Source organism: Sander lucioperca, chromosome 12 (assembly GCF_008315115.2).
Source record: "Sander lucioperca isolate FBNREF2018 chromosome 12, SLUC_FBN_1.2, whole genome shotgun sequence".
Lineage (NCBI taxonomy): Eukaryota > Metazoa > Chordata > Actinopteri > Perciformes > Percidae > Sander > Sander lucioperca.
This window is the reverse complement of record NC_050184.1, coordinates 34,607,607-34,620,250: the sequence shown is the minus strand read 5'-3', so window position 1 is coordinate 34,620,250 and position 12,644 is coordinate 34,607,607. Positions and strand designations below refer to the sequence as shown.

The window sequence follows — 12,644 nt, the reverse complement described above, 5'->3', positions numbered from 1 at the left end:
TCATAGTATAGTATATCAAAAAAAGCCATGGTATTGTATGTCGAAATAAGTGAAAAAAATCACAGTATAGTATGTCGGAAAATATGATTAAAAAAATCATATAGTATGTCAAAAAAAGTAATTAAAAAGTCATAGTATAGTATGTAGAAAAAAGTCATAGTATGTCGAAAAAAGTGATAAAGTCATAGTATAGTATGTGGAAAAAGTGATAAAAGTCATAGTATAGTATGTCGAAAAAGTGATTAAAAAAAAGCCATAGTAAAATATGTCAAAATTAAAAGACAGTTTTATACCCTTCTTCACATGAAATCAAATGTTTTTCATATCACCTGTTTAATAAAGTGTAACTACATAAAGTTATTGTAAAAGAATATGTCTCCATAGGAGCCTTACCACTGAATACAGAAATGACAAAAATAAAGCACTTTATTCATATGAATGACAATGAAATGTAGATCATTTAACACACAAAGTAGAAACCTTTTACACAACTTGTCCAGATAATGTCCTCCGTTAGAGTGAAGTGTTTCTTGTGTACTGAAGTTGTGTCAGCTCCCAGATCACTGTGGTTATCCTGATGTATCTTCCTGTGGATACTGAGACTGTTGTGATGCTGCTGGCCACTTTGTTGAATGCGAGACACTTGTCCAGCAATACTTTCCTCTCTCGTCTTAGTATAGTATGTCGAAAAAGTGATAAAAAAGTCATATATAGTATTTCGAAAAAAGTCATAGTATGTCAAAAAAGTAATAAAAAAATCATAGTATAGTATGTCGAAAAAAGTCATAGAATAGTAAATCGCAAAAAGTGATTAAAAAGTTATAGAATAGTATGTCAACAGAAGTCATTAAAAGACAGTTTTATACCCTTCTTCACATGAAATCAATTGTTTTTCATATCACCTGTTTAATAGAGCACTTTATTCATATGAATTGGACAGTGAAATGTAGATCATATAACGCACAAAGTAGAAACTTTTTACACAACTTGTCCAGATAATGTCCTCCGTTAGAGTGAAGTGTTTCTTGTGTACTGAAGTTGTGTCAGCTCCCAGATCACTGTGGTTATCCTGATGTATCTTCCTGTGGATACTGAGACAGTTGTGATGCTGCTGGCCACTTTGTTGAATGCGAGACACCTGTCCAGCAATACTTTCCTCTCTCGTCTTAGTATAGTATGTCGCAAAAAGTGATTAAAAAAGTCAGTGTAGAATGTCGAAAAAAGTCATAGTATAGTATGTCGAAAAAGTGATAAAAACGCCATAGTATGTTGAAGAAAGTGATAAAGTCATAGTATAGTATGTCGAAAAAAGTCATAGTATGTCGAAAAAGTGATTAAAAAAGCCATAGTATAGTATGTTGAAAAAAGTCACAGTATAGTAACTTGCAAAAAGTAATAAAGTCATAGTATAGTATGTTGAAAAAGTGATAAAGTCATACTATAGTATGTCGAAAAAGTCATAGTATAGTATTTGGAAAAAGTCATAGTACGTCAGAAAAGGCTTTACCACTACGAAAGGGCCCATTCATTCAATCCTATGAATCACTGCCACATGTGGTCACGACCTGTCTGGTGTCATTCTTCTTCACCTCCCTTAAACACATTAGTTTGCCACCTGCTGTCTGCGTCAAAAACATGAGATGAGAGCATGACGACCAGTTCATGTAGTTTTTAGTGCTTAATACTATAATAATAATAATAACTCAGATTCAGCCTTTCCCCTCAAACCACTCCATTACAATGGATTAAACCATTAAAAAGAGGGATAAAGTATTTTAGCATTTTTATTCTGTAAGACACTTTAACATCATTCCTGAAAGAGGAAACACATGATTTTGGTTCAGAGCACATTCATGCCTGGCAAGAAAAGAAAAAATATTAAGACTACATCAACATAAAAATGTACAAATTCAGTGAAGCAAATAATATAAATATCTTATATATAAAACATAGCAGGCATAATAAATATTACACGTTAACAGAAAAAAAACAAAAGTAAACAGCCTATTTGGTTTGGGCAATTGGAATAAGGTTATAAATCACTGATCTGAAAAGCTGAGTGTGAATGTTAAGTAAATCTCCTGGAAAAAAACTGTGTTTAACTGATTCACTCATTACAGAATATCCATCGGTTATTAGTGTACACTAATGAAATACACAGGCATTACTCAAGTGTAGACTTCTTTTCATTTTCCTACGACCACGTTAATGCTAGTGTGTGTGTAGTTTTGATACATTTAGGCCCCCAAGAGTTGAGCGTACACTCAAGCCATAATATATACATATAGACAGTGCAGGAAGTTCCTCAAAACAACTTAAGTCACCCATATTCAGTCATTGTTTTATTTTAGGAAATCAACTCGCATTAGTGTAACATACCAATTGGCGTTAGTTCAACCAAGAGTAACAATGAGGAAGGAAGTCCATCTGTGTGTTGAAACATGATTGGCTGTATTGGACCTTTTTTTTTTTTGGGTGCATTTTTTTTTCTTGGGAATCTACTTCTTCCATCTTTGGGTGTGTTAGCATATTCACAGGAGATGGGAATTAGTTTTGGTTCAGTCAGGAATTGAGGACCATGTTATCATTCGAACACAAGACGTTCATCCACACATTCTCTCACACACACACATATCTGTACACGAGCAGACACAAACAGCAAACAATAATTCTAATTCATTGTGTGACTGTAAATGTATATTCACTCCTTTAGTGATTCTTCTACTTAACATAGATAACTGTGCAATTTTCTTTTGTTAAAGCAAACCAGGAGTAGTATAAATATTAGGAGGACGTCCTAGGTGCAGTATTCTTTTTTTTTTTTTGCCACACGTAGAGGGCATTTTCAAAACGTAGTGTTCCTTCTCTCTTTGACTCCGGTAACTGAGCCGGAGAAGATGCAGGACTCAGCTCCACCTCCACGCGGGTGCACACTCCCGCAGTCCACCTTAAGGTCCCAGCCCCTATAATGCTACTTCCATTGCAAAGTGCAAGCAGTTAATGTCTCTCAGCCTCTCCCTTCCACGCAATGAATACGGAAACCAATGCAAGAGCAAAGAAAAGAAAAAAATGTTGAAATGCAAAAATTGGTACGATCAGTGTCCAAAAAGCAACCAGAAGGGAGAGGGCAACACGAGAGAGAGTGCATTTGTGTCTCAAGAAATACAGTCCATCGAAGCACAAGTGTTGTTCCTTATTATGCCACTGGTCAGCTGTTTGGAAGAGTGGTTATACCTCCCTGGGAACAAGAAAAGACAAAAAAAAACAAACACATTAATACACATTCCCTAAAGTTAAGAAAATGCTAAATTGACAACCAAATTAAATGTTATTTAAAATCAGGCAAATAATTCAACATTTTGGGACATGCACTTCTTTGCTTTCTTGCCAAATGTTAAAAGGGGAGTTTGATCCCACTCATGTCTGTACCTCTAAATATGAGGCTATAGCCAGCAGCAGGTTAGCTTAGCACAAAGAGTGCAAACAGCTAGCCTGGCTCTGTCCAAACGCTAACACAGTCCACCTACCAGCACCTCTAACACTCACTAACACGGTAATCTCTCGTTTGTTTAATTTGTACCAAAAGCCAAAGTGTTAAAATAACAAGTTGTAGATTGATGCAGTTTTCTTCCTGGAGCCTTGCGTTACACAAACAAGATATAGCATGTTAATAGGGACCTTTTGCTGGTAGGCAGATTGTGTGACCTTAGAGCAGAGCCAGGCTAAACTGCTAAGCTAACTAGAGCTGGTGGTTGCTTCATATTTACCGTACAGACATGAGTGGTATCGATCTTCTCATCTAACTTGGCAAGAAAACGAATAAGTCCATTCTCAAACTACTGACTGAGTCCAATCCTTGAACTGCTTTTACAGAAGTAATGACTTACGATGCAGTAAGTGTGGAGTTGAGGACCAGAGTGGTGCGTATCCTATACAGCTGAGCCAGTGTCAGCTTCTTGTGCTGCTGGGCTGGGGATTTCCTCTTTTTAGTTGACATTTCCCCCGAATCACCGGCGCATGTTGACTCGTTTTTCCTTTCTACGCAGACGGACGGAGCCACTTCCCCGTCTGAGCCGTTGCTTTGGGACTGACCGCCGCCCTCCCGTGGTCCCGTGGGCACCATGTGCTCATGCATGGCCTCCGCCCTCCTCAGGGTGGCGCACAGTTTGTCGGAGGGCATGCTCATGCTCAAGCAGTCGTCAGACTGGTCCAGGTCACTGGAAAACAGCTCCATGCAGTTTTGGCCCAACTCCGTCAGGCTCCTACTGTGTGCCAGCGGCGATGTCTTCACGTCCCTACGTTGGGATTGGTCCTGCGCCTCGGATCTGAGGGAGTGCGTGTGGGAGATGGCGCTTTTAGCGTGGAGGCGCTGCAGCAGATTGTCCTCGGAGCGGGATAAGGCCAGAGTGGATAGATTCTGGAGGCAGTGGAGTCGCGGCTGAACATGAGGCCGCCGGCGGGGTTTAAAGGATTGGACTACCGACAGCTGGGACCCCAGTGAGGCATCCTCCTCCTCCTCCGCTATTTCTGTCTCTTCCTGCTCCACCTCCTCGGCCTCCCCGTCTCCCTCGCCTTCGCTTTGGCCTGGCTGAGGCTGGAGGTCTCTCAGTAGGGACTCAGGGGAGAGGGTACCGTAGGCGCTGTCCATGGAAAGAGAGCGACACTGGGGGTCCAGCTCCTCCTCGCCCTCAGGCCCCGCCTCCCGATCGTGCTCAGGGTAGAGACCGGAGTGAACTCTGTGGGGGCTCGTGGGCTGAGACTGCTGGAGCTCACACGTCTCAGACAGCGGAGCCCCGTCCGAGTCTTTCTCACCGGTTCCCTTGAGGTTCATGTTGGGGGAAGGATGCTGGTGTTCGCCTGGGTCGTCGATGTCCATCACCGACAGGGTCTCAGTGGAACCATCCGATTGGCTAAAAGGAGAGGTTTGGTTAGTTAACTGGATCGTTAGGCTTAAAAACTACCACTATCTAAACTAAAGAAAACAAGCAAGTGGGTGTAATTTGCTATTTTTTGAATGATGCAGTTTAGGGCTGGGCAATATATCGATTATATCGAAATGAGACTAGATATCGTTATATGGTAAGGGTTGTTTTTTCCTGGTTTTAAAAGGCTTCGTTACAGTAAAGTCATTTTCTGAACTTACACTGTCCTAGTTGTTCTATTTGCCTTTAACCACTTAGTCATTAGATCCACATTACTGTTGATTATTTATTTAATAATAATAATTTGGGAAAGCACCATACATTATCTTGCAATATCGACATCAAGGTATTTTGGTCTATATATAATATTGTGATATCTGATTTTCTCCATATTGCCCAGCCCTAATGCAATTGCATTCACAATAGCAGGCATTAGCCATTTCTTACAGGTGCGTTGTACATTGTAGTACCTTGAGTTCTCCTGGTCTTTGTGCCTCAGGCACGGGGAACTTGTGGTGGAGTTGCTGCTCTCTTCTTCCTCCAGCTCGTCTTCCTCCCCCGGCGTACACGTCTTCAGACTGTTCTGCTGGCGGAGGACCTCCTCAGTGCGAAGCCTCTGGAGCTGGTTCTGCAGGGTCATGAATACAACCACACTGAGTTTGTAAGTCTCGGAATCTTATTTCCCTCCCAGCTCCACCGTGAGTTAAACATTTAATGAGAGAACTGAACTGGCTCTCCAACCTGGACATTGCAGATTGCATCGACCCAGCTCCGCCCCTGGGTGGCGCTGTTGGCTTGGAAAGTGTAGGCTGCCACTGCACTCTTAAACTCATTGAGGTAGATGAGGATGAAGGAGCCTACAGAGACATAAAGCACACCAAAACAAAGTCAGCATTAACTGGAAAGAAGTCACAGCCAGTTTCATGCCATTCAGTTGAATGACGTAGCTGTTAGTAATAATAGTCATCGGTGGCAGTTCTATATTATTGAAGCTTCAGTCAGTAACAAGCTCATTTTAAAAGCATAACAATCACACTGAAACAAATCTAATAAGGTAAGCAATCAATGTATCAAGTTAAATCTAAAGCTTCTCAAATTTTCATATTAGCATTTTTCCCAACTTTCCCCCAAAATAAGGCATTTGAAGGCATCTGATTTCTGCCAATGCTTTTAAGATATATGCAATGATTATTTTCATTGTCGATTATTTTCTCGATTAATGGACTAGTTGTTTGGTCTCTAAAATGTCAGAAAATGGTGAAAAATGTCGATCAGTGTTTTCCAAAGCCCGAGACAAATGTCTTGTTTTGTCCACAACTCAAAGATATTCAGTTTCCTGTCACAGAGGAGTGAAGAAACTAGAAAATGTTCACATTTAACAAGCTGGAATCCGAGAAACCTTACCTTATTTTTCATAAAAAATGACTCAAATCGATTGTCAACCTTTAATCGCCAACTACGTTGTTAATCGATTAATCTTTGCAGCTCCATGAATATATTTATCACTAATATGTCTCAATTATGACTCACCAGGGTCTTTGAGCTCCTTACAGACGACATTGTGAATGAGGAGAGGCTGGCGGATGATTTTGACTTTCTCCACTCGTTTCACGGGCTTGGTAATCAGCAGCAGGTCAGTGAACAGGACACAATAGACCTCCATCTAAAGGAAGAGAAACTCATCTCAGATCTGACCGAAACATTTTCTTTTTGTTCTATGGGGTCCACCATTTTATGTGAAATGTGAGGCGACTGTGAAGCGAGCGTAAAGGAACCAGATGTAGCCTATAAAGATAAGAAGAGCTCATCATGTGTTTACAAGCAGCGGTGTGAGTCACTCTTACCCTACTGTCTTTGCCCTCTTTCATCCTCAGCGCTCCCTCAAGATGCAGCTGTCGCGTCTCCTCTGAGGAGATTCCTCTCATGGGAGCCATGAGGTCGAAGCGGTTGTACTCCTTGAGGATCTGACAGGAAAAAGACAAAATAGCACAAAGCAGAAATAAGATAAGATACGCCTTTTATTGAAGAAATTTGTCTCAAACAGCCGAGAGAACAAAAATGGCGACACATCGCACTATAACCTCTTAATACATCCATGACTATAACACACACACACACAAAAGAGAACCTACTGCACCTCCTCCCCTTCATATTGCACATATCCCATTAAATCATGCTATGATCAATAACCGACACACAATGCCGTACCAGATATTGCACATCCTTCGCCAGCCATAATGTCACATTTAATCACTTTTTTCCTATTGACAATATCTCTTACTGAAAGGCAGGAAAAGGATATTTAATATAGGACATCTTACATAAAGTCTCATATCTGACAGGGCTTTTTTTTCCGAAGGAGACGTGGAAAAATATTTGGTGCTCCCATAAATTGTTTCTTACCTTCTCCACTTCTTCACTGCTGCCCTCCACAGCCTCGTAGGAGTCTATACGGGCAGAAATGGTGGCCAGCTTCTGTTGCTCCTGACGCTGTCGCATCCGGGACTCCACGCTGTTGATGAAGCCCTCTACCGCGGCCACCTTAAGGAGGAAAAACACAGAAGTACATGGTCAGACATTCTTCTGCGGCGATTGGAAAAGCATCACACGTTATCCATTTTTCTTCATCCTACACAAAGTATTCCGATCCAATACCACACTAAAAATACTCTGTTACAAGTAAAAGTCCTGCTACTTAAGTATAATCAGGGAAATGTACTTAAAGTATTAGTGGTAAAGGTACTCAATACAGACAAAGTCCTCTGTGATTGTTGTTATTACATCATATCATTATATCAGTGCCTTTTATATATTACATTATATCATTAGATTATTATTACGTATGCATGAATGTAAAAGCAGGATTTGGAGGTATTTGGTATTTGAGGTGGAGCTCATTTTGAAATGAATAATTTTCTCCATTTATTGATTGTTTGGTTTGTAAAAATTCTATATATATAAATAAAAAGAAGCCATCTCAATGACACTTTCACATTGTTTGTTTTGTCCAACCAACAGTCCTACATTCAATTAATTCAAGGAAAAGCAGCAAATGTTTTGTGTGCAAAAGTTTGTTAAGTAACCAGTAACTAAAGCTGTCCAATGAATGCAGTGAATTCAAGTTTTAATATTTCCTTCCTCCCGAAGTACAAAACAGAAGTACTCCAGTACAAATTTGCGGTTCTTGTATTTAAGTAAATGTGCGTAGTTACATTGCACCACTGTCCTTACCATGCTGTTGACAATGTCGCGGGCCGACGGCTCGTCCGTCTTCTTGAGAACACTCTTCAGTAGGAGTGGATATTTGGTCAGTCTCTGGTGAGGCTTCGCCAACATGTCGGGCAGCTTTAGGCGGTTACACTGCTTGTGGGTCTCTGCCCACTGAAATGAGTCAGACAAAGACAGGAAATCAAACATTGAGTAAGCCAAAAGATATGAATATATGAAGACGACTAACGAGGAGAGTGCTTCTTGTATCTGGGATCAGTTTTAAGGCGAGAGAGGACTGACCGTGACGTAGGTCCTGAAGAGCTCATTGTCCCTGAGAAGCGTGCGCATGTTCTCCATCAAGCCCTCCTCCTCCATGCAGTAAAGGATGTAGGGCTGGAACCTGGAGCCAAACTGAACACACACAATAAACAGAGACATGCGTCAGAGATATTACCAACATCAATATGAGGAAAAAACATATTTACTTAGGACTCAGTCTAAAGCCAACACTGTATTGTGCCAAAAGCTATTTTATTGTGTCTAAAATGAAGAGAAAGACTGTGTAGCTCTGAAATGGGCATTTGCAGGGTATCCTGGGTACTGGCTAATTTATTTATTTATATATATATATGGTTCTGTTTCAGGTAAGGTTCATTTTTCATGTTGCATTCACACAAAACTGCAATAAAAACTGTGATAAACATTTGGCCCCTGTAAACAGTATGTGGTATTTAGGTTCATGCATCTCAAAAACGTTGCAAGGTTATCAAAGTCAGAAATATAACTGAAAACATTGCTGAATAATAGGAAGTATTCAGATCCTTGAAGTAAATGTACTCCAATCCCTAAAAATTATTTTTTTAAAAAAAGGTCCTGTATTCAAAATGTGACTCAAGTAAAGGTACAGAAGTATTATCAGCAAAACGTACAAAAGTATAAATAATATTATATTATATCACAATTGGCTTATAGTTGTGATAATGTAAGCAGTATTTTGTTGTTATTCAATGTGACGCCAATTTGAACTACTTGATATAGTGTTTGGTAGTTTAATCTACAGAAATGCATTAACTTTTATAAAATGAGCATTGCATTTGTATGTAAAATCTTTATCTACAAGTAACTATAGCTTTCAAATAAATGTAGTGGAGTATAAAGTACAATAATTCCCTCTGAATTGTGGAGAAGAAAAGTCGAAAGTGGCATGTACTCAAGTACAATACTTGAGGAAATGTACTTACACCACTGCAGGTGGCTGAATAATCAAAATGGATCGTGAAAAGAAATACACAGCAATACATTTTACTTTTCCTGTAACCTTCAATCAGTTGATATTAACTTTCTAAGACAGCCTTATAACATCAGCGGTGAATATGGATTAAAGCAAAAAGAGGACTGTGTTGTGTAGCTTACCTGTAAATGGTGCTAGCGAAACATGCTTAGCACTAGCCTTTCCAGCTGATGTCGCTGAAGCTAACTTTCATCATTAAACTACACACAGCCAGTGCAGATAGTATTCATCCATACAGTGTGTACTGTTGTAGTGTCACACATCACACACAGTCGTATAAACTTTTGTAACAGTAGCTAAAGCGTTACAGCCAACAAGCTGAAGCTCAAGAGGTAAACTAGCTAACAGAAATCAGAAGTGTGTTGTTTAGTTTAACATTATGAGAGAGAAGAGATCAAATCATACACCTTAGGAAAAAGTTTGAGTTTTTAGGTTTCTTTTTTACACTCCATCTCACTAACCATATTATTTATGGATGCATCAAGTTATATTTTTGACAACCTTTTCTGATAACCGGTTTTCTGATAACCTTTTACTGCCTTCTATTGGTTCCATATGATTGAGCATTTTATCCAAGACACAGCTTATAAGCCCAGCTTTAACCACACAGAAGACTTTGGTCGAGGTCGGTGGGTTTGACTAAGACCACCAGTACAGGAATGAATCATGAATTAGCCTGTTAAATGACTCATTAGCCTGGTTAACAAAGCCACAAACTGATCAGCGCCGTGTAGTAGGTCCACAGGGTCATGGTTCCTTGATAACCCTTTCTTTGCGGTACCTGTGGAGATATTGGTATATATTTTACAATGTGTTTTCCAACTGACCGTCTGGAAGCCGTGGTAAAGGTCCGTGGGGTCGAGCAGAGTGCGGCCCTGCCTGGCCTTCTCCAGGACGGGCAGCATGACCTGGTTCCACAGGGCTGTGTGGAGGCGGACTATCTCCTGGATGTTACTGAACAGCTTGGCGGGCTCCACCTCCGTCAGCAGACCGCACTCCTGCAGGTTCAGCAGCCCACACAGGAACAGCTGTAAAAAAGATAAAAGAATAGGAGTTTATACATTTTCTTTATGACACTAAGCTGACATAAAGCCTTTAAAGCCAAAGGTTATCACTTTACGAATCACAGGTTACAACTGTTTTTTTCTTGGGATTAAGCCGCCTACCCATGATTAAATATTTGCTCGTTGCGCTCCACTAGGTAGAGCGCAGAGGCAAAGCGTCGCACAGGTATACAAAGAATCAATCAATGCGCAAGGAAGCCTGTTGCTAGGCAACAACTGCAGTCAGACTGTTTTGTGTGAAATAAACCCATAGACTATGTTTATTTTAAAGATATATTTAACAGTGTTTCCCCCCAGAAAAGTTGTTTAGCCAGGTGGCAAGTGTCTTTTTTGACAAGGGCCAGTCCCAGCCTGATGGCAGCACTAATGTAGAGCCCAATAGTTTCTGTGATAACAGAATCATGGACGGAATCATGAAATTGAGAATTTAAAAAACCTATAGGACAGATTCCATATGGGCTCTACATACTTGACTTTGACCTTCACACTTTGGTTAAAACTAAACAACAAACGGACGAAAGAATTAAAAAAATTAAAAACACGAGTATTAAACAGTTTCATCATCTGTATTAAAATTACTTAAAAATCCCAAATAAACATTTCTGCGTATGGAGCCAATATATTTATATTCTCTCTATATATTCATTTGTACGTAAAAACATTTGTGTTCTTTAAATAAAAATAGAATTGGAGCCGTGTTCGTGTCAAAAGCTAACATTTGATAAGATTTGAAATTATGATTATTAGGCCTGGTGGGCCACAAGGCTTGCAATACACTGGGGGAAACCCTGTTATTTTATACAGTATATGGTTTAATTGTACAATGTATATGAGTTTAATTCTGAAGAACACCCTGGCAATTGCCGTTGAATTCAGATGGATTCGGATAACTTGGTTAGAGAGCTAAGGTGCCACGACGAGAGGTTCCAATCATTTTTCAGGTTGAACAAGAATCAGTTTGATGTCCTCCTAAAATCTCATTGGTTGCGCTTTGAAAGATCAAAGTTGAAAATTTTTTTGCAGTTGCAGTTTCGAGTGGTGCGCCACTCCAAGGGTAGCGCTCCGCCTAGTCGGGCTCTGCCCATAGGAAAACAATGGCACAGCCAGCACAGAGCGCTTTTACCGCGGATCATGTGTGGGCGGCTTTACTGAGTAGCGTCTATTCTTAGACCTTAAAAAACAGGTTCATTGTGTTTCTATCTATCTCAGCACAGAAGCCGGTTTGTCTTATACAACAGCCAGACTTGTATCAGTACATGATCTTTACAGTAGTTTGCACTTACATCGGTGATGACTCGGAGTTTCTTTATGTAGGTAGCCTCCGTCTGCAGCAGCTCCCATATCGCCTCCTGCTGGTGGAACTGTCGCCTTGTCAATGTCTGCACACACAAACACAGATATATTAATAAATATAACAAATACATTCACAGAATTTTCTCATGACCGAATGTCACAAATGTCCATAGCCGTGAAATAAACTGTAGTGCACTGACTGTAACATTTCACCTGTTAATATCAGGTCAAGATCTAAGTGCATCGAAATCCTGTCTAGCAAAATTGATGACCCTACCTACAGTGAATACTATAGAGGCAGAGTAATTTATAACAGCTATCAGAATAAAGTATGTAATAAAGAGCCCTCTGTGTCTGCAGCCCCGCTGTGCAAACACAGCGGTCTCATTGAAATTCTTTGCTAATGTCGGTCGGAACATCCGCTTATCGTGCAAAAGCCAAAGTGCAGGAGATATTGTTTGTGTAAGAATGTGAAAAATACGTTATAATTAACTAATTATTTAACTTAACTTACTTACTTAAGTATAATTTGCCTGAAGGTAAGAGATCCCTCTGTGCACAGATAAGACAATGTATATAGCCACTACATTTTGAAACTGGAAGATACAGAGAGGTGGATAAAGATGAAAGAATCTGTGAATATTGTGAACTTAATTATAATCATTTATTCTCTCTGCTGCCCTTTATGTCATGGTTTGTGACAAACATAGTTTGAACAAGTTTCAGATTTGACTTGATTTGACTATATATATAATTTCCATTGTTTATATGTAGGCTATTCACATTTGCACGAGGTCAATATATTGTGCTGTTAGACGCTGTTGTTGTTGTTGAGTCATGCCATGAGGGATGCATCATACAAAA

General features: G+C 39.9%; 1 protein-coding gene across 5 annotated transcripts in view; it reads right to left on the bottom strand.

The window, feature by feature from the left end:
* Positions 1-2,329: 2,329 nt before the first annotated feature.
* Positions 2,330-12,644, bottom strand: part of plekhg5b (pleckstrin homology domain containing, family G (with RhoGef domain) member 5b) — a 93,815-nt gene continuing 83,500 nt past the window's right edge. For 4 of the 5 annotated variants that reach the window (XM_031290506.2, XM_031290509.2, XM_031290510.2 and 1 more), the window contains 11 exons: positions 11,771-11,866; positions 10,251-10,451; positions 8,433-8,543; positions 8,154-8,303; positions 7,326-7,463; positions 6,767-6,886; positions 6,453-6,585; positions 5,664-5,779; positions 5,393-5,550; positions 3,888-4,910; positions 3,021-3,238 (listed from right to left, as the gene is read on the bottom strand). In XM_031290506.2, coding sequence (XP_031146366.2) covers positions 3,229-3,238; positions 3,888-4,910; positions 5,393-5,550; positions 5,664-5,779; positions 6,453-6,585; positions 6,767-6,886; positions 7,326-7,463; positions 8,154-8,303; positions 8,433-8,543; positions 10,251-10,451; positions 11,771-11,866 — 2,256 coding nt within the window. In that variant the 3' untranslated portion in view covers positions 3,021-3,228. Of the gene's footprint in view, positions 3,239-3,887; positions 4,911-5,392; positions 5,551-5,663; positions 5,780-6,452; positions 6,586-6,766; positions 6,887-7,325; positions 7,464-8,153; positions 8,304-8,432; positions 8,544-10,250; positions 10,452-11,770; positions 11,867-12,644 lie in introns of all 5 variants that reach the window. The other variant, XM_036008503.1, reaches the window with a different exon arrangement.